Genomic DNA, 24,603 nt, shown 5'->3' with positions numbered 1-24,603 from the left:
GAATGTACAATTTTCAGTCATGAAAATACAGAAAAATCTTTAAATGAGAAGGTGTGTCCAAACTTTTGGTCTGTACTGTACGTAATCACACACGCTTCATCCACGTCGTCGACACGCGACTCCGCAACATCCCTCCTGACCCCACACAAAAACTTCCCCTCATCCAACACCATGACAAACAGCTCAGCCCAAGTCCTGCACACACTAAGGCACTTGATCATGTGACCCCTGACTCCTCCCCTCCTGTGACCTCATCTCAGGTCCTGTGCGCACAGAACAGCCATATATCTAGTGTGTGGCTCTGCAGGTGGAGGTATGTGGAGATTCCCCCTTAATGGGCGCAGGCGGCATTAACCCCTTCAGTGCGGACAACATACCCCATACTGAGATGCATAGAACTTATTCATTAACTTTAAGTTTTCACCTTTCTAATCTTTATGTTGCCTTTGTTTTTATTTATATACAGGTAATATTTTTTAATTTAGATATTACATTACAATTAAGGTGCATTATTTTTTGCCATGTAAAGTGGAGGATAACACTCTTATCGTACTTTATATAACGGGGTCTCCATCCCACGAGTGACTTGAGCCGCGTGGTCGCACATGAACGCTGTCGTACCATACACTGTTAATGGGAATGATGGAGATAGATGACAACAATTCTTTGTGGGAAAATCCCTTGAACCCCTTAACGACTGTGATACGAATTAAAACAGCATCCATTAAGGGTCCTTATTCCCTCATTGCTGCTTTAAAACGGCGATTGGGAATAAGCCTATGGTGCCCCACAGACTCCGAAAATCTCTGGTGTTTCAGCTACCGAGGGTAGCTGAGACCCTGAAGAACATGATCAGGGCTGGTTTTTCTGGTGCCTGATCACGTGATCACCTTTATTCAATGAATAACGGCGATCAAGTAAAAAAAAAAGAAGTGTGCCGCTGTTACACTCATTTCTCTCTCTTCTGGCATGACATATATGGCAGAGGTGAGAAAAATGATGCCACCGAGCTCCCCTCCCTCCCCCATCATACCTCCGCCATCCACGGGCCCTTTTCCTCCGTCCCCCGCCCTCTGCGTCGTCTTCTTAAAAAAAATGCCGGTACCCGGCAACAGCAGATAATTTTTTCTATTAGTTCCTTTTGATCACTTTGATGTCACAGTGCTCAAAAGGCAATAAATAGTTAATCAAATACCCCATTGTCATACCCTTAGTCATATAAAATGTATAAAATAAAAATTATTTGTTTCATTCTTAGCAGTTGGAGTTAGGGTTGTGTTAGGGTTAGGCTTAGGGTTAGAGTTGTGTTAGGATTAGGGTCGTGTTAGGGTTGTATTAGGGTTATGGTTGGGGGTCAATGTTTGAGTAGGGTTAGGGTTACGGTTGGGGGTCAGGGTTGGAGTAGGGTTAGACTTATGGTTGGAGTTAGGGTTGAGGTTGGGGTTAGGATTGTTTTCTTTTCAAAAGTTAAAAAAATGATGCAATATGGCGACTAGTGCTGAGCGCAAGTGCTCGCTACTCGAGTTTGCATCGGGTGCTCAAGTATGCACAGAATATTGCGGGTCCTCGAGTGCTATGCTCAAGTCCCCGTCCTGCATGTTTCGCAGTTGTTAGTCACCGAAAAAACATGCGTGGATTGGCAATCTCCTCATGTTTTTTTGGCTATCTAACAGCCGCGAAACATGCAGGTCGGAGACGCGAGCATGTCACTCGAGCACCCGTGATACTCGGTGCGTACCCGAGCACCCAATGCAAACTTGAGTAGCGAGCACTTACACTCAACACTAATAACGAAGTATTCAATATGACGACCTAATGTTATCAAACGTGTAGTACCTTTGGGTTCAAAATCCTCATTATACCCCTGGATAAAATCCTTGAGGGGTGTAGTTTCCAAAATGGGGTCAGTTGTGGGGGAATTCTGCAAATGAGACATGGTGCCCGCCATCTTTCATCCAAATTTGTGTTCCAAAATTCATATATTGCTCCTTCTGCTCCGAGCCCTGCCGTTTGTCCAAACAGAACTTTTTGACTACATGTGGCGTATCGCCGCGCTCGTAAGAAAGTGAGTATCACTGTGGGGTCTACTTTTTCGTGATACCTCTTGCAAAAGTGAGAAATTTGGGGCCGAAGCAAGATTTTTGGGAAAAAAATGAACTTTATCAATATGATGACCTAATGTTATCAAATTCTGTGTTGTACCTGTGGGTTCAAAATGCTAACTATACCCCTGGATAAAGTCCTTGAGGGGCGTAGTTTCCAAAATGGGGTCATTTGCAGGGGGTTTCCACTGTATAGGCACATCAGGGGCTCTAAAGGATGCGATATGGCGTCCGCTCTTGATTCCAGACAGTTTTGCGTTCAAACAGTCAAATGGTGCTTCTTCCCTTCTGAGCCCTGCCGTGCGCCCAAACAGTGGTTTTACTTAACCTATGGGGTATCGGTGAACTCAGGAGAAATTTCACAACATATTTTGATTTTGAGGTTGATTTTCTCTTGTTATCCTTGTGAAAATAAAAAGAAAAAATTTAAAATTTTTGTAAAAAAAGTTAAATGTTCATTTTTTCCTTCCACATTGCTTCAGTTCCTGTGAAGCACCTGAAGGGTTAATAAACTTATTAAATATGGTTTTGAGCACCTTGAGGGGTGCAGTTTTTAGAATCGTGTCACGTTTGGGTATTTTCTGTCATATAGACCCCTCAAAGTCAGTTCAAATGTGATGCGGTCCCTTAAAAAAATGGTTTTGTAAATTTTGTTGGAAAAATGAGAAATCGCTGGTCAACTTTTAACGCTTATAACTTCTTAACAAAAAAAAATTTGTGCTGATGTAAAGTAGACATGTGGGAAATGTTATTTATTAACTATTTTGTGTGACATATCTCTCTGATTTAAGGGTGTAAGAATTCAAAGTTTGAAAATTGCTAAATTATCAACATTTTTTCTGTTTCTTTTCACAAATAAATGCAAGTCATATTGAAGAAATTTTACTACTATCATGAAGTACAATATGTCACGAAAAAACTGTCTCAGAATCAGTGGGATCCGTTCCAGAGTATTACCTCATAAAGTGACAGTGGTCAGAATTGAACAATTTGGCTTGGTCATTATGGTCAAAATTGGCTCCATCACTAATGGGCTAAAGCACTATCCAAAATATAGGGGAAAACGTATTGATCTCTTTGGGTCTGACCCGCATTATTGGCGTTCAGGAACCTGGGAATTGGACTCTGCTGGCCCATCTTGAATGGGTCATAGACACAGTTCCCAACTGCGCCGGGTCCAGTGGGACAGTCCTGATTTGGCAGAGATGCCCCACTGTCCTGAGAGGTCAGTGGGAACGTCCCTATTTTCAATCACTATGTCGGCAATGTCTTGTCCAGTAACTGCATGTGTTACTTCTTAGTTCATTGCTCAGTAATTACTCCGCTTCCCTTCAAGGGGTTGTCCGGTCTAATATGAAAAGTCTGCAGTCACACATGCTGTGATGTATGCGATATACATACTCCCGGACAGAAGCCGTCCAGTAGGCATGGCCATCTAGTGGGCTCAGGCTCGCTCAATACACTTGTTTCGAGCAAGACTGAGCCCACTAGATGGCTTCCTGCCTGGGAATATGCATATGGCATACATCACCGATGTTCCTGGCTCAGTAACCGTCGAATCCTCACAGCGCACAGTGTGTGCACTTGTGGGATTTAAAAGTCAGACCGGACAATCCTTTAACTCTAGGACAAGGCCATCATCACTCTGCTCTGCACAAACTTACATTCATTTTATTAACTTATTCTTCTCTTTTCTTGATGTTTGGTCTATCCTGAGATTCAAGCTCCCAACCTGTAGCATTGGAGGCAGCAGCAATAGCTATGAGCCACAGGCTGCACTATTGTAAGTATTGGAACATTTTCTATACTTGAATGTGCACTGTATGCTTTTCATTTTCAGATACAAGGAACTGGTACATAGATCTACATCTCTACTGTATATACCAGTACATTTATTTTATCATAGAATACTGATATATAGAAAAGTCAGATATTTTTTTCTTCCTGTAAAATTACTAAAAAATAAGGAAAATAATTAGAACACAGACAATTTTAAACAAATGTATTTTTTTTTTCTTCGCATTTTTTTCCTCATTTTTTTTCAGGCCACCCACAGAAGGATATATTGAAAATTGCACCAAAATTGCAAAGTTCAACAAAATCTTTAGACGCATAATAACCACAAGTTTTCATGGAATCACATTCACTTTGCTTGGCCAGTTAGGTCGTGTTCATATAAAAGACTTAATCCGACAATATTGGTTGAAGTGGTGATGACAGTGTGTTTGTGATGTGATGCTCCACAGAGATTATTCATCATTAGTGTTGAGCGAGTATGTTCTGTTCCGAGTATGCTCGGGCGAGCACCGAGTATTTACAGCTGCTCGGTGATATGGTTGAATCGCTCCCGTGTGCATGATTTGCAACTGTTTGACAGCTTTATTACATGTGAGGAAAGTGTAAGAAATACACATTCCTCACATGTAATAAAGCTGTCAAACAGTTGCAAATCATGCACACGGGAGTGATTTAACCTTATTACCGAGCAGCTGTAAATACTCGGAGCTCGGCCCGAGCATACTCGGCGAAAGGGTTAATAGAACATACTCGCTCAACACTAATCGTCATCTTCTCCCCACTCAGGTCCCTACAATATCGGATCCTCTCAGTGGAGATCTTCTATATAAGACAATTTTCCTGATTGACCCATCAAGAATGATTAAGGACAGGGACAAGATGGCGGAGAGGATATTACACCTCACCCTAGAGATCCTCTTCCGGCTTACTGGAGAGGTGAGAGATTCTGATGACGTCACATTACATCATTCTTATCTATGGGAATAACAGATGGACAGAACTGGAGAGGTGAGGACTCTGGAAATGTCTGTAGTGAGATTTATTAATGTGTCTCTCCATAACCAGGATTACACAGTAGTGAAGAAGACCTCTAGGGAGCGCTGTCAGGCCCCTATATCGGAGGGATGGGGAAGACCCCTGAGCCCAATCACGGGGCCTCCACCTCACCTCCTAATACATGAGGACATCAATGACCAGAAGATCCTAGAACTCACCTACAAGATGATTGAGCTGCTGACTGGAGAGGTGACACTGCTGGGAATGCTGGGACATTATACAGTAACGCTATGAAGGGATCGGGGGATGACGGTATCATTGTATGTGTCAGGTTCCTATAAGGTGTCAGGATGTCACCATCTACTTCACCCTGGAGGAGTGGGAGTATTTAGAAGGACACAAAGATCTGTACAAGGACGTCATAATGGAGGTTCCCCAGCCCCTCACATCCCCAGGTAATAGACAGGACTAAATACACACGGCCTATAACTATCTGTATGTAAAGAATGAATTCAGTCCCTTTATGCCTTTCCTCCAGATCTATCCAGTAAGAAGACAACACCAGAGAGATGTCCCTGTCCTCTTCTTCCACAGAACTGTAAACAAGAAGATCCCAATGTTCCTCAGGATCATCAGGTAGATGGAGAGAAAGTGTCATGAGATCTTCCCTATGATGTGTAGAAGCTGTGAAGGTCTTGTGTTCAGTCTTGTTTTATCCATTCTGTCATCTGCTACCCCCATCCTGCACCCCCATTCTGTCATGTTCTACCCCCATCCTGCGCCCCCATTCTGTCATGTGCTACCACCATCCTGCGCCCCCATTCTGTCATGTGCTGCTGCCATCCTGCGCCCCCATTCTGTCATGTGCTGCTGTGGGATTGCAGTCTGCGCTTTCCAGCACCATTTTGTTGAAGACACACTGCATGTGTGTCTTCAATAAAACGGCACCGGAAATGCGTTATGCGCATGCGCCGTTTCCGACGGCAGATTCATCTCCCGTCCCCCGGCCCGAAGAGACCCCGCGGCAATCCCGGATAGGTAAGTTGTTGTGCCAGAGATCACGGTATGCGTTCATTGCTTACGCATACCGCGATCTTCTGGGCCACAATCCTCATCCTCGTTTAGGATGTGGATGTGTTCCTCTGTGGGGTCCAGACTGCGCAGGCGCGTTGCGCTTGCGCAGTCTATAGAGGCTTTGGACAGAGGTACGCTCCCAGGATTATATTATAGATGCTTATAAAAATGAAGGTACTTAGTGCATAAATTGGCTAATTCATGTATGCCCATCAACCACGAGAAGGTGACCTTTCTTTGATGGGATCTTAAACCTAATATTTATCAAACATGCCTCTCCCTGGCTATGCCATCAACCCTGCTTGTTCTTTGTATGTAGTTGGAAACTTCTTCTGTAAGAAGGAGCACCCTGTCCACATACACTGTGTTCCAAATTATTATGCAAATAATATTTTCTCAGATTTTCCCAAATTACCTATATGAATTGCAGTCATTGTAATTTTCCAGTCAAATAACTATTAGAGTACAATTGAAAGGTTTTTGTACAAACTGCCTATGATAACAGTATATTTTTTAAAAAATAAAAAACTCAAACTGCACTCAAAATGCATGTTCCAAATTATTATGCACAGCAGAGTTTTCAACCTTTTCATTTTAATAAAGAACAAAATAATGGTCATTTTTGAAATTATAAGCATTAGCAGGTTATTACAAGCTGAAATCAAACAGTTTTCAACTCAAAACTCTATTTTAGGTGATGTTACATTTGCACATAGGACCCCTTGTTCGAAAGGATCTTCTGAACTCTCTCGTCCATTGAATTTGTCAGGTTTTGGATGGTTTCTGCTTTAATTGTTTTGCATGAGGACAGAATACCCTCCCAGAGCTGTTGCTTAGATGTGAACTGCCTCCCGCCATCATAGACACTCCTTTTGATGATGCTCCAGAGGTTCTCAATGGGGTTGAGGTCAGGGGAGCATGGGTGTCACACCATAAGTTTGTCCCCTTTTATGCCCATAGCAGCCAGAGATGCAGATGTGTTATGTGCAGCATGAGACGGGGCATTATCATGCATGAAATGATCTCGATGGTCCAGATGGATGGAGTGGAGGATGGCTGGTTGATGGACACCCCATGCAAACACGGCTATGGCGCTAACAAGGAGGAGGTGGAGTAATGTTTTGGGCTGGAATCATGGGGAGAGAGATTGTCGGCCCTTTTAGGATCCCTGAAAGGGTAAAGATGAACTCCATAATGTATGTTGAGTTTCTCAAACAGCACTTCCTTCCATGGTTCAAGAAGAAGAACCGTGCATTCCGCAGCAAGATCATTTTCATGCATGATAATGCCCCGTCTCATGCTGCACATAACACATCTGCATCTCTGGCTGCTATGGGCATAAAAGGGGACAAACTTATGGTGCTCCACTGACCTCAACCCCATTGAGAACCTCTGGAGCATCATCAAAAGGAGTGTCTATGATGGCGGGAGGCAGTTCACATCTAAGCAACAGCTCTGGGAGGGTATTCTGTCCTCATGCAAAACAATTAAAGCAAAAACCATCCAAAACCTGACAAATTCAATGGATGAGAGAGTTCAGAAGATCCTTTCGAACAAGGGGTCCTATGTGCAAATGTAACATCACCTAGAATAAAGTTTTGAGTTGAATACTGTTTGATTTCAGTTTGTAATAATCTGCTAATGCTTATAATTTCAAAAATGACCATTTTTTTGTTCTTTATTAAAATGAAAAGGTTGAAAACTCTGCTGTGCATAATAATTTGGAACATGCATTTTGAGTGCAGTTTGAGTTTTTTATGTTTTTAAAAATATACTGTTATCATAGGCAGTTTGTACAAAAACCTTTCAATTGTACTCTAATAGTTATTTGACTGGAAAATTACAATGACTGCAATTCATATAGATAATTTGGGAAAATCTGAGAAAATATTATTTGCTTAATAATTTGGAACACAGTGTACATTTAAAAAAAAATGATAATATTTCATAGTATTTAAACTTCCATAATGACCTTCTGAGTAAGAGAAGTGTGAAGTAACACTAACTTTATAAAACAGTTTTAGGCTGTTTTGCATTTAAAATTGTAGCGTATGAATGGAAGTGTAAGGGTACGTGCACACGTTAAGTATTTGCTGCAGACATTTCTGCACCAAAATCGTGTCTCTTGGTATTAAAAACGCTGCGTAAAATACTCACATTTTTTATGAGCTTTTTATTTATGTTTTTTTCCCATTCATTATGATGGGTGAAAAACTCTAAAAACGCTGAAAAGTTTTACATGCTGTAGATTTGAAACTGCTTCAAATCTGTAAGGAAAAAAAAGCAGCGCATGCATGAGAATTCAGAAATTTCATGCAACTGTATCGCATCCAGGATGCCAACACAGTTGAACGTGCGATGATGGGCAGTGGGGGAGGCGTAGTGACTGCACTGGTGCAGGGTTCCCCCAGCTCACGGGCCCCATAGCAGTCGCGTGGCCAGCCTCCATTGGCGATATGCCACTGATCCATATTATATACAGCTTGTGACACAAAGCAGATTAAACGAAACTGCAAGTCTGCATTACGACAACTCCTGTGCTGTGTCCCCTCAATGCAGCAGCCCCCACAGTTTGCGCTGCACTTTCCATTTAAGCTCCACTGACACCGGACTTGGGGGAAGAGGATGTCAGTGTTAGCCCGGCCAAAGAATGTACACGTCCTGATTTTACTGGTACTGGAAAAGCAATACCGGTGTTATCAATGTTGCGTCTGGCAGCATCCGTGTGCCATCTGTGTGCTAGCCATGTGACATGTACCGGAATAGAATGCAGAACAGAAATGTCAGATGTTTATTTGTTGAAGGTGTGCAAACATGTAGATATATAGATGGGGTATGGGATAAATAGATGATAGATATCCGTGAGATATATGACTAGTGCTGTGCGTATGTAGCTTACTGTACATGTATTAAACTAATAAATAAACAAATGAAAATAATGATGTGGGGTACCCCCCAATTTTTGATAACCAGCAAAGGTAAAGCAGACAGCTGTGAGCTGATTTTATCAGGCTGGGAAGGCACATGGCTATTAGCTCCTTCCCAGCTTAAAATTACCAGCCCTCAGCCACCCCAGAAGTGGCGCATCACATGAGATTCTGTAATTCTGGCGCTCTTCCCAATTGACCTGGTGTGGTGGCAATTGAGGTAATGGGGTTTGGGGTTGATGTCAGCTATGATTTGTCAAAAAACACAGCTGTTATCAAGCCCTTTTGTTAGTGATGGAGAGGTGTCTATCAGACCCCCAATACTAACCCAGTAATAAAAAAAAAAAACACACACACGCACAAAAAATTCTCTATTAAAATAAACACTTGCTGTCTCTGGACTATAACACACAGGCACTTTTTAGCAGGGTTTTTTTCTCGCTAAAAAGTGCATCTTAGGCTGCGTGCCCACGATGCGTTTTTCATGCGTTTCCGCTGCGGAATGTGAAATGCATGTGAATACGCATGTGAATACGCGTGTATTCTGCAGGAAAAACGCAAGTACAATCTGCATGCATTTTTTTCTGCCAGGGAGATGCAGAAACGCTGCAGAAATTTTCTGCTTCATTTCTGCATCGTGGGCACATAGCCTTATAGTCCAAAAATAATGGTAATGATCTTTTCTGGTTTTCAAAATCATTTCAAACGTTTTTTCCATCTGTCGGTTACTTGTATCATCTTTGTTTCAGGGTGAAGATCTGACCCATATTAATACTATAAAGACCTACGTGATGGATGATGAGCCGTGTAAAGAGGAGATTCCTACAGATAACTGCACAGGTGAGTAGTGACCACAGAGAAGTCACTGATTATATTCATTCACTGACTTGTACAATTATGTGTAGCATTTTTTGGGAATATTAAAACAGTTGTTTTTTTATATGGAAATATTACAACATACTGTATGTTATTGAACAATAATAAAACTATTTTTTTATTCCTGGCAGACGATGCTACCAGAAGTTCAGAGGAACATCAATTCATTTCAGTATTTAAAGTAGAAGATCATGGTATAATACCGGATACATATGAATATCATGCCAGTGTTCCAGAAATACTTTCATCCCTTTGCAGCAAAGATCTTTCATTTTGTGCTTTATCGCCGACTGTTACTCAAAATGAAGAAAGCAGAAGGGATTTTGAACATCAAAGACCTCGCACAGAGGAGAAACCGTTTTTATGTCCAGAATGTGGGAAATGTTTTAAGAAGAAATCAGTTTTATTTAGACATCTTAAAATTCACACAGAGAATCCATTTTTATGTTCCATATGTGGGAAACATTTTTCTCAGAAATCTGACCTAGCTGAACATCAGATAATTCACGAAAGTGAGAAACCATTTTCATGTTCAGAATGCGGGAAATTTTTTACAGGGAAATTAAATCTTGTTCAGCATCAGAGAATTCATATGGGGGAGAAGCCATTTCCATGTTCAGTGTGTGGGAAATGTTTTACCCAGAAATCAGCTTTAGTTACTCATTACAGAATTCACACAGGGGAGAAGCCATTTTCATGTTCTGAATGTGGAAAGTGTTTTCGCCAAAATGCATCTTTCTATGCTCATAAAAGATCTCACACAGGGCAGAAACCATTTTCATGTCCAGAATGTGGGAAATGTTTTGCAGAGAAATCACATCTTGCTAGACATCAGAGAACTCATATAGGGGACAAACCGTTTGCTTGTTCAGAATGTGGGAAATGTTTTAATCAGAAATCGTCCGTAGTTAAACATCGGAGAATTCACACAGGGGAGAAGCCGTATTCATGTTCTGAGTGTGGGAAACGTTTTGGCGATAAATCTAAACTTGTTACTCATCTGAGAATCCATACAGGGGAGAAACCATTTTCCTGCTCAGAATGTGGGAAATGTTTTAACCAGAATTCAGTTCTAGTTGCACATCAGCGAATTCACACAGGAGAGAAACCATTTTCATGTTCTGTATGTGGAAAGTGTTTTGCACAAAACTCATCTTTATTTGCTCATCAAAGAGCTCACGCAGGAAAAACACTTTCATGTTCCGATTGTGGGAAGTGTTTTACCTACAAATCATATCTTCTTAAACATCAGAAAAGTCACACAGGGAAGTAGAAATGTTTCCTTTCTTTTAGATAATTTATTTGCAGCACAAAAATTGGCAAGAGAAAAATATGTACGCATATGGTTAATATACCATGTTAATTACTGAAGGCACAGAACAATATACAAAGGCCCCAATTCATAATGGCTTTTGCGTCTTTTGTGCTTTGTGTCCTTTTTTTGTTTGCACCCAATTCATTATTGTATTTTAGCCTTTTTTAAGTCTATTTTATATGTGCTCGTCGTTTTTTTTGTTTTTTTTTTCCACGTTGTGGGCAGAGTTTAGTGATTCCAGATGTTTAGCCAATTGCGACTTTTTGAAAAGTTGCAATACTTGGTGCAATTTCACTCCAGTTTTTCCCATGATTTATTTTTGAGTATGCCAAAAAGTTTGGCACAAATCTTGCGACTTTTAGTGCCAAAAGTCGCAAGAACAGTTCAAGACAGGAGAAAAGTCCATTTTTGACTTTACACCAAATTCATGATTCGTGTGCGCCTTTTTGATTAATGTGGCAACTAATACCACAATACAAAGAAAAAGGAAAGTTATATAAAAAAATGCAAATTATTAATCAGGGCCAAAGTATTAAGAATAAGGATCCTGCACATGTAAATTTACAATGCAGCAATGTTAAAAAAAAAACAATTACAAACCTGCTAAAATAATAAAAAATGCGGTTTCGCATTTGTTTGTCAAGGAAAGTATCTACGGTAGATGTTGATACGAATAACTCAGTACCCCTGTTCGAAAAAAATAATGTTAGTAGCTAACCATAAATCCCATGCTTTGTGAAAAAAAAGTTTTTTTTTACCAAAAGTTAGGCATCCCCTATGTAGATATAGTCCATTGTTGTAAAGTGTCAACCTATTTAATACTTCAAAAAAGTTGATGACAATGTTTTGTAAGTCATCCAATGCATTGCTGTCATTTTTATGAGCCAAGAATAAAGTTTCTCTCGAAAATATATGCATGCAATGTGTCCATTCTTCTTCAGGAATGGCAAATAAAGCAATTTTTGGATTGCAAAAAAAGTGGAGATGGTAAAGGGAAGATAGAAAACGTAAAGAAGTTGTCCACTACTTGGAGACCGCCTTATCATACCCCATGCTTGGCCCCGACAAAATAAAGCTTACACTCCCCTCCCGTGCTGGCGCCATTCCAGCTGTGTCGGCACTCGCGTTTCCGGAGTTCTCATGCGGTTGTTATGACACGTGAGCCTGGCGCCCAATCAGTTCTGGCGTCACTGGCTCCACCTTCGGCACGGGAGGTGAGTATAAGCTTTATTTTATCGGCTCCAAACATTTACATCAAGAAGGGGTTGTCTTAGTAGTGGACAATGCCGTTAACACATTGGACCAAAAAGTATTAGCGAGGAATGTATCTATTCCTAGTATGAAAATACAAAGTTATCTGGATATTGGCATGGAATAGCAAGTAGAACCATCAAATGAAATGATGACAAATAATGGCATATGAATAGAAGGAGGCATACAAATGTATCAATGAGATGACGGAGGAGTATTTCTACACGGGTTGAGCATAGGACTCTTACAAACTGGACTGTACTGCTGAGCTGGGCTGTGGTGAAGTTAAGAGGAGTGGTGAAGATAGAGGACAAAGGAGAAAAGAGGAAGGAATCTGTGTGCACAAAATGATCCGTATTGTGAAAGAAATGTTCATCAAGATATGTGCCAACTATCTACTGTATATAATGTTTTATCAGGTATCATTGAGTAAAAATTGAACTGTCTAGCACCTGGTCCTGGCAAACCAATGTCACCGGTTACATGCAGCCTGCAAGGGCATTGCGCCCCCACAGCACGAGTCCACGCACCCAGCCAGGTCCCCCACCTTCATGTAACATGCCGGGGCGTAAGAGACGAGTTACCTCGCCCATGGTACCGCCCCGCTCCACGTTACAGCAGGCTCATCTTTCTGCTTAAGTGAATGGATTTATAGTAGGATTGAATATCAGGGAGGCCAAGGCCTCCATATTGTTTTGGGAGGGAAAGAAGGAGTTTACAGGGGAGTCTTGGAGGTTTAGGTTTCCATATAAAGTAGGAAAAAAGCTTTCAAAGGGAATTTAAAAAGGATATAAAAACTGTCTGCGTTTTGATTGACAGCGCGGACATTCAATCTGAGACTGGGAGGTGCTGAACTTCCGTCAGGTGTTCCCTGTTCCTAATGATTACTCAACTACTTAACTTGGCTGGCAGTCCCAGATAGCCATCATTCGTAGCTTCAGTTGTGTGGTTTGTCTCTCCGTGCCTTGTGCTTTGCTTGTAGATCTATTGCTGCCAGACTTTGGACCTCGTTCTGACCATCCATTTGCCTAGCCCCTTTGCTCTGATCCACTATCTTCCTGGTATTCTAACCTTGGACTGTTACCAGACTACGCCTTTTTCTTTTCCCTCTGTTTATCACGTACCCTCCTGGCTCTTGACCTCGGACTCCTTGAGTATCCTGACTCACAGCTTGTCTGTGAGAAGTGACTCAGCATCACATCTATAAAGCGTTTTGTAAATACATATAATCTTTAAGCCCTAACCACTTTCGTAATTAGCTTTATTATTAAATTCCCTACACTTTTCAATATCCTGCTATTTGCTCATTTTGTTTTTTCTTGGGTTTTCTCATTTTGTTTTGTTTTTTTACACTTTGCATGTATACCTGGGCATAGTCCAGCTCATTTCTTTGGTTTTGCTGTAATCTCTTGTCCTTCGCACAAACTAGGGCACCCTCACCCACCTTTCTGAGCTTAGTATTTCATCTGTATAGCTTCTCATGCATGGTTGTCTCAGTCTTGGGTTTTGCCTGTGAAAAGGCCACAGTGTGAACGTGCTCTTCCATTTTGTACGTATACCAGCGCATAGTCCATCTCATTTGTTTGGTATTGCTATGTGTTTTTTTTTACTTTACTACCTGTAACAGCAGGTTTGGAGTATGTCACAACTCGTTCATAAGATGTTATTCAAACAATCATAGTAACAAGGAATGAAGTCATAGTAGTTGTAGTATAGTGAGAGGTCAATAGGTGGCAGCAGAGTTCTGCAGTAGTTAGAATCATGAGGAATGTGATTTCTACTCCACAGCATTAATAAACATTAGGCCAATGATCTTATATACAGTGTAGACAGGTTCTACAGATGAAAATAAGCTGCTGGCATAGAAAAATTAGAGCTATGCTCTTTTGCACCGGGAGGAGTATTTCTTGTAACGTTTGGAGAACTTTGACTACTGTGGTAAGGGTTCTTGTAGATGGAGGAAGGGCACCTAAAATCTCGTGGTCAATCACAAAATGGTGGACAGCACCAATGTATCTTCGGAGCAATACAAGGAGTTAGCAAAACCCCAGCAAAGAATGGCACAGAGCACTTAACACCTCCTGTGTGGACCACTTCCGTGACAGATAGTGATGAGAGGCAGATGTTTCTTCGGTAGAAGTCCTTGTCTGGTATCACCAGCCATTGGCTCCAGTTCTGCAGGATCATTGCGTGTCACAAGATGGCAGTCAGGTGACGAGCAGATGTTTTCTTGTTGCTTCTGGCAAAAGGCTTCACCCACCTTGTTAGTAGGAGCAGAGACCCTCCTCTGGGCAGATACAAAGGGTGTTGGAGACACAACATCACCGCTCCCTCAGGGATCTATGACCTGAGGAGTCCGAGGCCACAGTGGCACCAGGGTCTCAATTCCTGAGATGTCTCCACATCAACTTTACTCTCCCTCGCCTCTTCGGCATGCACACTTCTACCAGGAGTGTGTAGGTAAGGGAAGAAATATGTATCTATTGTAAAGGCCTGTAAATATCAGTTAAAAGTGGTCTAGAAGCAAGATCTTCACCAACACACATCTGTCTCCTTGAGTGGTAAGCCAGGTTCCTTCACAAATCAAATGTGTAGCGAATTTACCAAAAAATTCCAATTTGATTCCGCATGGGTAAATGTATGCCATTGACATGAGTTACGTTCCACATAAGGTCTAGTCAGTGCTGGAAGCCGAAAGATACCGATCACAGATCTGAAGCAGAGGACTTTATATGAAGCTGCAGTGGCAGGACAGACGAGAGGTGGGCCTAGGAAGGGTGAGTATAATATTTTATTATTTTTAGCCTCTTTCTAGACCTCCATTTATTATACTTTTGGGTCATTCATTTCAGATTGAATTAAAACTACCAGTCAATTTGAGTGAATCTTCCCAAAATAAATTGAAAGCTGGTAAGGTATTGAGATTAAGCTTGGCTGACAGTAAGGGGTCTTTCACACGTCCGTTTCCACACATACTGGAGACACTGACACACGTAAACCCATTCAAATGAATGGTTCTGTGCACGTCAGTGTGTTTTCACGGACCGTGTGTCCGTGGGCAAAACACGCTGATATGTCTGTTTTTTACCCGCAGCACGGGCCGCAAAATGTCCCACACACGTGAACACGGATGACGTCCGTGTGTCATCCGTTTGACACATATCAGCACCTGGGAATCAGCGGTACAGTTCGTGCTGTTCCCAAGCGCCGGGTGCTGCAGGCATCTGTCATCATTGTCCCCTGCCAGAGTTGCGATCAGCGCGAGCAAGGGACAATGTTGAGAGTTATATTTTGCCCCCTCTGTGTCCAGCAAGTGTAAAATAAGAATAAAATAAAAAACATTATATTCACCTTTATACCTAATTCTTTGAAGCCATTGTCCCCTGAAAAAAAAATAAAAAGCAACCATAATGCTCACCTGTCCAACATGCTGTCCCACGCTGTAATCCATCTGACCGACAATTCTGCATCAGCGTCTGCGGTGGCTTGAGGCGACTGAGGAGAATGAGTCGCTGCAGGGAGCGGGCCCATGAACTGTGCTGAGTTCACTGAGTGACAGGACACCACTCGGTGAGCTCAGCGCCGGTCCGGGGCCCACTGGCTGCAGCGAGTCATTCTCCTCTGCTCCTCAGCGTGTGAGGTCAGATGGATTACAGTGTGGGACACTTATTTGATCTTCAGACAGGTGAGTATAAGGATTTTTTTATTTTATTCTTATTTTCACAGGTTTTGCAGACAGTTATAATCAACCAAAATGTTGTCCTTAGGTACCATTATAGGGTATTGCTGTGCATATAGATATATGAAAATCAATAGGTTTGGTTACAGATCTAATTATATCACCACAGATCAAACAATGGCAGAAAAATCTTTAAAATGTCAAATTTTATTACACAAAAAGAAATATACAAAAAATATAAAAAAAAAAAAAATGGGATAAAAAAGCACTTCAGACTGCGAGGGACAAAAAGACATGATATGGGGCTGCCACAATAATAAGTAAATAAGTACCTCAGGTAGGTAACAGAGGGATTATACACTATAAAAAAGTGGGCAGCTAAAGAGTATGTATACAAATAAGCAAATGCACGCCGAATGGCAGTAAAGGTTACCACAGGAATCCCAGATTGAACATGCAGCCTCTAACTCTCATAGTAAAAAAAGTGCATTGTAAAATGCATTACATATAAGGCTTGTGCCAAGAGGCTCAAGAAAATAGAAGGTATATAGATACAATAGGTTAGTAGTACCTTAAACAAATCTGCCAAGATGCAGATGCCAGTGGAGTCAAACGTCCCTTGATAAAGATAACGAAACGCGCGTCGAGGCACGGTACTATCCTTGGCACACTGTCCAGAGACTCCTTGGGACTATCTTGATCTTTCTTCTACACTTTGGTGAGTTACATCAATGTGGAGACTGTTGTTCACACTGTTTTAGCATCAGTAATGGGGTACTTCTCCTTTCTGTTTAGCTGCGGGTCTTAATTGGGTTCCCCCTTGAAGATTGATTATATGAATACGTACTGGCATGCACTTTAATCACCCCTTATATATGGTGGGACATTTTCCCGTATTTGACCGACGCTTTTAGGTTCTAGTATCTCATTTTTCCTTATGCAAAACTGTAATTTGTGATCATATTATTGACGCTCACCTGCATATATCCGCCTAAATTTTGGGCGGCAACTATTAGTATACTATATATTACTGTCCCTTGGATGTCCCTGAGGTTTGGCACACGTCATTTTCCTTCCCTGCCTAATGTGAATTTATGTGTATTTTACTCTGTCTTGAACTTTTCATATTTAAATAAAATTATGTCCATTTTTGCCGTAAATACTCCAAGGCTCTCCTTTTTTTTCTAGTTATTGCGAGTAGGCATCATGGATCCAGTGCCTGACACTATGTCGTGTCACTAGGGTCCATAATTATAATACAATGGCTGGCCACTTTTGTTTAGATACAATAGGTTAGTAGTACCTTAAACAAATCAGCCAAGATGCAGATGCCAGTGGAGTCAAACGTCCCTCCACCCCAAAGCATGTTTCATGTTTGACTTCCTCAGGGGGCGTGGTTTGGGTAGGGATGTCAGTACATTATATGTGTTTGAGTAGTCAATGAGAAAACTTGACTTAATCACGTGTGTGCCGTGCCGCATGTTGACCTGTCGGCGCATGAAGCCTCGGTATCGCGTCCTATATCACGTGATTGCCGGCTTCAGTTCAGTCAGTGGAGGGCACTGTAGATGAGGAAGTAGACAGTTATAGTAAGGGAAGGGTTAAACATAGATGAGAACAGCCCCTATTTTAGGCAGATAGAGATATAGATAAAGTTGGAGATAGTACTGTTTAGAGAAGGATAAGACGTACTACAGCAGGAGCTCAGGGCCAGTGGGCTGAAAGTCACGCAGGATACCAAGAAAACGAAAGGAGATGAAAGCAACAACATGAGAAAGGCAGCGACCAATTTCAGTGAATCATCCCTTAACGTCCGAGGCCTACGGCATGGAAAAGGTATGGAGGAGCCAGCCTTTCTTTAGTCCTCAAGGGGGAAAACAGATGGGGATTCACAGGCAGATATCAGATGAGAGTTGCAGGAGGCTGTGGAGCTGGGGGTGGGACATCCGAGGGGCAAGAAGTGCCAGCAGAGAGAGGGATAACGCAGGCAGCAGGAACTGTTACCACTGCAACACACTGTGCTGTATCCGTGACTAAAACTGAACTGAATGTTTTTAGTAAAGTTGGATTGTTGAAAAAGTGTCTGGTGTGAGCGGTGTGGCTGAATCCGGGACCGGGATCGTGGAGAAAACGGAGTCCCCAGGACAAACAGTGAGTATTATCCAATTCACACAACAGACAGGACATTATCTTTTATTTGTGGGGTGCCAGGGTGTTGGAGAACAGCAGCACCTCGCCCATGACTACCGCCCTGCGCACCTTACACAGAGGAGCATAACTCAGGATATAAAGTCAGCAGGTTGAGGGAGAGCTAGTAAAAGAGAAAAAAAAGGCTAAAATAAACCATCTAGCCCTCGGTATTCCCAGCAGCAGCTCACTTGTATTAAACATGTTCACCAAACACCTGTTTGATTCCAGCATACCTCACTTTGTAGAGCAGACTAACCAGAAGCTCTGCCTTTGTCCATTCTCAACACACTCTACACTGCTGAGCTAACCCCGGACTGGATAATAGGATCGACTTTTCTCAGCCAGGTTCTTTTGATTACTCAAAAAAACCGGACCCAAAATCCAGTCACATTAAACCCTCTCAGTAACCTACCGTTATTGGTACAGCTTACATTACCAACACATATCTACCATCCAGGACCTTACCTCCTGCTTTCCTACAACACACACATACTGTAAATATACAGATATATAGACATACACACATACATATGCACACACCTACAGAGATATACACAAACATGTATACACACAGATATTCACGTATATTGGGGATGTTTTTACTTCCAAGGATCAGGAAAGCCGACAATGCAGTTCTCACCTCCATGTCTCCCTTCTGGCCCATATGCTCAATTGAAGCTCCTCTCAGGCGGGAAGGTGGCAGTGCAGGGTGTGCTGCGTAATTTCACTATAGCAGACAGTAGCGTACTGCATGGCCATATCTGTTGCACTGTGATGCAGCCAGGCTGGCACATCAACACATTTAAAGGCACTGCAGAGTGGCCCTGTATAGCTGCTGGGGGAGCGGCCCAATTGACATTTTCCCCTCTGCCCCCTGGCCAAACTTGCCCCTGATCTGGATATACCTATTGATGCCCTACTTATTTGTTCAATGTGCTCATACTGGTTATTTGTCAGTGGAGCCTTTTGATTATACTATTTCCTGGACAGCTTCTATTGTGTTTTATAAAATGGTACTATAAAAATGGTTTTAATAGTGATGAAATAAAGGTGTTTTTAGCAGGAGTTTTCTCTCGTTATGGTATTTTTTGCAGTAATTGGTCCCTTGAGGTTATTTCATTCTTGGTTAGTGTTTTTTTTTTCAACAGTACATTGTAAGTATGTAATTCTCCATTCATTAGTTATATACATATTCTGCCGATCAACAGAATGGGAACTTTTATCTCAGGTAACGTGGAGCGGCAGCGCGCATGCTCAACCTGCTGCGCCACTCATTCCTCATGAGGCTGAGCTCGGCTTTTTTGGAAGAACTGCCATTTTATTCAGTGGTAAAAGTTCCCTGTTTTGCCGATCGGTGTGGGCCCAGTAGTCGGACACCCATCCACCCAAATTATCAGCTATCCTGCGGATAGGTTCTTGTCTTCACTGGACAGATCCTTTAACTCCATATATTCCAAGGTAATATTTAAACATAAAAAGACCAAAGACAAATAGATCCAAACAAAAAAATGTAAGTTTTAAAATCAAATCTTTAATAAGAATTCGTAAAAAATTTTTAAAAGGGTTGTCCGACACTCTTCTTCCTAAACTTGCATCAGGCGTGTGGAAACAGTGCTGTACGTGATCGGGACACTTGCCGAAGCCACTATCCGACTCATCTAATTAATAGGATACCCTGCTAATTAGCTGAGACCGTTTGAGCTGCGGATGGTTACCTCAGCCACTGGGGTGATCATGTATAAAAGCGTCTCTCTCATTGTCGAATAAAGTATCCTTGGCTTTCAACAACTTTAAAATGCAGATATATATGAACGTAAAGTATTTTACAAACATGATTGATAAATGTTTTTATTTGGATTCAATTTGCTTTACAATAACAGATATTTATTAGTAATTGTACACATTTCCTAATCATCATTAAGTGCTCCAAATTACTTTCCTTTTCTCTTGTACATACTTGACTTAACTGATTGTAAATTATGACTTTTTATTGTACAATTTGTCAATAAAATGATTTAAAAGAAAATGACTACTTTGGTGTGTGAGTACTTAGATGTTTAAGATAATTCGATTTCTGTGCAAGATTCCTTTTACTCGGAACACAAAAATGGTTTCTCTTGTGCGTGTGTTCTCTGATGTTGCTTAAGTCTATATTTCTCTGTAAAACATTTCCCACATTCTGGACATAGAAATGGTTTTTCGCCTGTGTGATTTCTTTGATGTCTCGCAAGTCTTGATTTAACGCTATAACATTTCCCACATTCTGAACATGAATATGGTTTCTCCCCTGTGTGACTTCTCAGATGTTTGTTAAGTTGACATTTCTCTATAAAACATTTCCCACATTCAGAACATGCAAATGGTTTCTCACCTGTGTGAATTCTCTGATGTACAACAAAAACTGATTTCACAGCAAAACATTTCCCACATTCTGAACATGCAAATGGTTTCTCTCCTGTGTGGCTTTTCTGATGATTAACAAGGTGACACTTCTCTGAAAAACACTTTCCACATTCTGCACATGAAAATGGCTTCTCCCCTGTGTGAGTTCTCTCATGTGTATCAAGATAGCGTTTCATTGTAAAACATTTCCCACATTCTGCACATGAAAATGGCTTCTCCCCTGTGTGAATTCTCTTATGTGAATCAAAAGAGTATTTTCCTGTAAAACATTTCCCACATTCTGTACAGGAGTATGGTCGCTTCCCTGTGTGACTTCTTTCATGTGTAACAAGATATTTTTTTTCAGTAAAACATTTCCCACATTTTGAACATGAAAATGGTTTCTCCCCTGTGTGAGTTCTCTGATGTGCAACAAGTTTAGATTTCCCTGTAAAACATTTGCCACATTCTGCACAGAAGTATGGCCGCTCCCCTGTGTGACTTTTCTGATGTGAAACAAGATGACATTTCTCTATAAAACTGTTCCCACATTCTGTACATGAAAATGGCTTTTCCCCTGTGTGACTTTTCTGATGTATAGTAAATCTTGATTTATCGCTATAACATTTTCCACATTCTGAACAGGGATATGTCTTCTCTTCTGTGTGAATTCTCTGATGTTTAACAATTTTAGATTTCTTTGTAAAGGTTTTCCCACGTTCTGTACATGAAAATGGCTTCTCCCCTGTGTGACTTATCTGATGTAGAGCAAGTCTTGATTTATTGCTATAACATTTTCCACATTCTGAACATGAATATGGCTTCTCCCCTGTGTGAATTCTCTGATGTTTAGCAAGATGAGATTTCTTTGTAAAACTTTTCCCACATTCTGTACAAAAATATGGTTTCTCGCCTGTGTGAATTCTCTGATGTTCAACAAGTTGCGATTTTTGTGAAAAACTTTTTCCACATTCTGAACATGAATATGGCTTCTCCCCTGTGTGCATTCTCAGATGCGTCACAAGATGGTGTTTCAATGGAAAACATTTCCCACATTCTGAACATGAATACGGCTTCTCTCCTGTATGAGTTTTCTGATGTATGACTAAAACACATTTCTGCTTAAAACATTTCCCGCATTCAGAACATGAAAATGGCTTCACCTCGGAGTGAGTTCTTAGATGTTTAACGAGATATGATTTGTGGGTAAAACATTTACCACATTTTGAACATACAAATTCATTTTTCCTTGTATGACTTTTCTCATGTATAACAAAAGATGATTTCCTTGTAAAACATTTACTACATACTGAACATGAAAATAGCTTCTCCTCTTTGTGAGATCTTTGAAGCTCAACATCTCGTGTGCTATTTTTTTTTTGCATAGCAGTCTGTGATAAATCAGAGGTTAAGATCTTTTGAAAAGGATCAGATAATAGACTTTTGCTTTGAAGGGCTGGTGGTATATCTGGGTTAATGGCATACTCTTCATGCATATCTGGTTTGATATCACGATCATCTGCTATAAAATCTGAAAACATCAGATGTTCCTCTGAGCTCCTGGTACAGTAATCTGCCAAGAATAAAACTGAATGTATTATTAGTTTTCCAATAACACTGCCCTAAAATTATATTAATTATAATACATTCTATAACGTTCCTTTAAAATTTGTAGCAAATTTCAATTACCAACATCTTAAGACAGTGGTGGCAACAGTAGCATCAAAACAAGTACTTATAGATTATGTGATTAGCACATCAAGATGTGCTTTTTGACTGTTTTTACTCCTCTGTTGAAGCCAGCTTCTCCGCAGACCCATGTTTTAGTGTCATGGTCACCAATCTTTTCCAGTGAAATATTCAGCCGAGACTCGTAACATATTTTTAATATTTAGTGGCTTTTTATTGGCTAAAGAGTGTATTCCAAATGGAGGACAAGTCCTTTATACTTCTCTATACGTGATGTCAACTAAATACAGAAGCATTGTTGAATGACTATTTCTACATTAGGGCAGATCTGACTGCACAAATGGGTCCTTTTTGAGCGTGACGCACAGTTGGTTTACCTCTGCTGCTTTATGGATATTACATGCGTTAGGGGCTTATTTGGTGACGTGGATTCGCAACGCCGAGGGTCATAGTAAGCAGCAAGGATTGAAGGTATTAATGCAGCAGACATGGAGAAGCCAGACAACATGTGTCACAGTGGGGAACAGTAAAGCTGAATATACAGGATGGCATGTGGATCAGTGGGGCTGGAGTTCTAGATAGTACAATGATCAGCAGAGCAGGTGGTACAGGCACCTTGGAATAGCAGAGGTGAATATGTTGGCTGGTAGCTAGATGGAGATCCGAGTGCGTGGACAGCAACCTGGAACAGCAGAGCTGTGTCAGCAGTAAGGCAAAATGGAATAACATAGTCGAGTGTGTGGAAAGCAAACCCAGAATAGAAAAGCAGAAATGACAGACACCTTGCTATAGCAGAGCCGGATGTGTGGTCAGCATTTGGGATAGTAAAGCCAAGTTGACAATGAGATACTTAGATGTAATAGAGGGGAGTTTGTAAGAAGGCACACTATACTGCTGCAGCAGGACCCAGCTTTTTTAGAGCTGGGTTAGTTAGGTAACAAAGTACTAGAACCTATGTGGTAGTAGCATGCACACACTATCTGAATACTCAAGCGATGAGCAATCGCTAGAGCTTGCCTTAAGAGGCCTACGGCGAAGATGTCAAACATGCATGCCAGGTTACCATAAAAACCCAACATACATATGACTAAAGAGAGCTGGCAACAACAGAAGGAAGACACTCGGATAAGCAATGGAGCAAGAGCAGTTGACAAACAACATAATTTTGGGATTGTATGATGCATCATTAGTTAATTGTACTGCACATTAAACTTTATGCTGCTACTTTCTAATTTCTGGATATGCTCAAATGCTATTTTGTAGGCGTAATGTATTGCACATCGCACATTGGTCGTGTCTTATTTCCTTTTTACTCCTTGTTTTTGATATTGGAACCATATATATTACAACCCCAATTCCAAAATTGGAACACTGTAAAATGTAAAGAAAACCAGAATGCAATAATTTGGAAATCTCCAATAGTCATATTTTATTCACAACAGAAGATAGTTTACAGATCAAAAGTTGAAAGTCAATTTTTTTCAACTGAAATGAAAAAAAGTCTAACTCATTAGAAATTGATGGCGGCATCACACCTCAAAAAAGTTGGGACAGGACTAATATAAGGCTGAAAAGTAAGTGGCGCAAGCAAAAAAACAGTTAGAGGGTCGATTTTTAACAAAGTCACATGGCTGTGTATAAAAAGAGAATGTTAGAGAGGCAGAGTCTCTCAGAAGCAAAGATGGTGAGAGATCACCGATCTGTGAACAACTGGATCTAAAAATTGTAGAACAATTGAGAAAACTGTTCATTAATGTAAAATTGCAAATACTTTGAATATTTCACCATCGACAGCACATAATGTCAAGAGATTCTGGAGAAATCCATATTCAAAAGGGATAAGGCTGACTGTCATTATTAAATGCTCGTGCTCTATGGGCCCTCAGCTGGTTCTGTGTTAATACATGTAAGATTTGGTCGTATAAATGCCTGCATGGGCTAAGGAATATTTCCAGAAATAATTGTCTGTGAACACAGTTCACCGTGCAATCCACAAAAGAAAGTTAAAGCTGCATCATGTAAGAAGAAGTCATATATCATCACAAAGCAGAAACACTGATGTCATATATAGACCAAATTTTATTTAAAATGGACTGAGGCAACATGGAAAACTGTTCCGTGGTCGGATGAATCAAAATGTGAAATTCTTTATGGCAACCATGGACGCCTTGTCCTGTGGACTCAAGAGGAGAGGGCTTGTTATCAGCGCACAGTTCTGCATCTCTGATGGTACGGGGTTACATTAGTGCCTATGACAGGTGCAGTTTAGACATTTGGAAAGGTGCTATCACTGCTGAGCATTATATAGAGGTGTTAGAACCACAT

At 41.0% G+C, this 24,603-nt stretch overlaps 1 protein-coding gene and 1 pseudogene across 3 annotated transcripts; one reads left to right on the top strand and one right to left on the bottom strand.

Annotated features, from left to right (window-relative positions):
* Positions 1 to 245: 245 nt before the first annotated feature.
* On the top strand, positions 246 to 11,971 carry LOC141272102 (uncharacterized). Of its 3 annotated transcripts, none has more exons than XM_073682418.1 (8): positions 246 to 313; positions 3,827 to 3,885; positions 4,686 to 4,835; positions 4,965 to 5,144; positions 5,227 to 5,350; positions 5,434 to 5,531; positions 9,646 to 9,736; positions 9,904 to 11,971. In XM_073682418.1, exons 3-8 carry the CDS (start codon positions 4,758 to 4,760, stop codon positions 11,043 to 11,045), a joined length of 1,713 nt encoding a protein of 570 aa, XP_073538519.1. In that variant the 5' UTR covers positions 246 to 313; positions 3,827 to 3,885; positions 4,686 to 4,757; the 3' UTR covers positions 11,046 to 11,971. The 3 variants fall into 3 exon arrangements, with proteins under 3 accessions (XP_073538519.1, XP_073538517.1, XP_073538518.1); XM_073682416.1 differs by having other exon boundaries at positions 3,820 to 3,885; XM_073682417.1 differs by lacking the exon at positions 246 to 313 and having other exon boundaries at positions 3,517 to 3,885.
* An 8,068-nt stretch (positions 11,972 to 20,039) lies between these two features.
* Positions 20,040 to 24,603, bottom strand: part of LOC141271473 (uncharacterized) — a 64,108-nt pseudogene continuing 59,544 nt past the window's right edge.

Source organism: Phyllobates terribilis, unplaced genomic scaffold (assembly GCF_046119375.1).
Source record: "Phyllobates terribilis strain yellow unplaced genomic scaffold, ASM4611937v1 Scaffold_5__5_contigs__length_657084704, whole genome shotgun sequence".
In the NCBI taxonomy this organism is placed as follows: Eukaryota; Metazoa; Chordata; class Amphibia; order Anura; family Dendrobatidae; genus Phyllobates; species Phyllobates terribilis.
Note: the sequence above shows the minus strand (reverse complement) of the source record. Positions and strands in the feature narration are given on the sequence as shown.

Excerpts from the sequence above, each read along its gene's own strand:
- LOC141272102 (XM_073682418.1), top strand. The coding sequence starts at position 4,758 with ATGATTAAGGACAGGGACAAGATGGCGGAGAGGATATTACACCTCACC. Across the intron at positions 5,351-5,433 it reads CCAGCCCCTCACATCCCCAG|ATCTATCCAGTAAGAAGACA; the intron begins GTAATAGACAGG and ends CCTTTCCTCCAG. Across the intron at positions 5,532-9,645 it reads ATGTTCCTCAGGATCATCAG|GGTGAAGATCTGACCCATAT; the intron begins GTAGATGGAGAG and ends TCTTTGTTTCAG.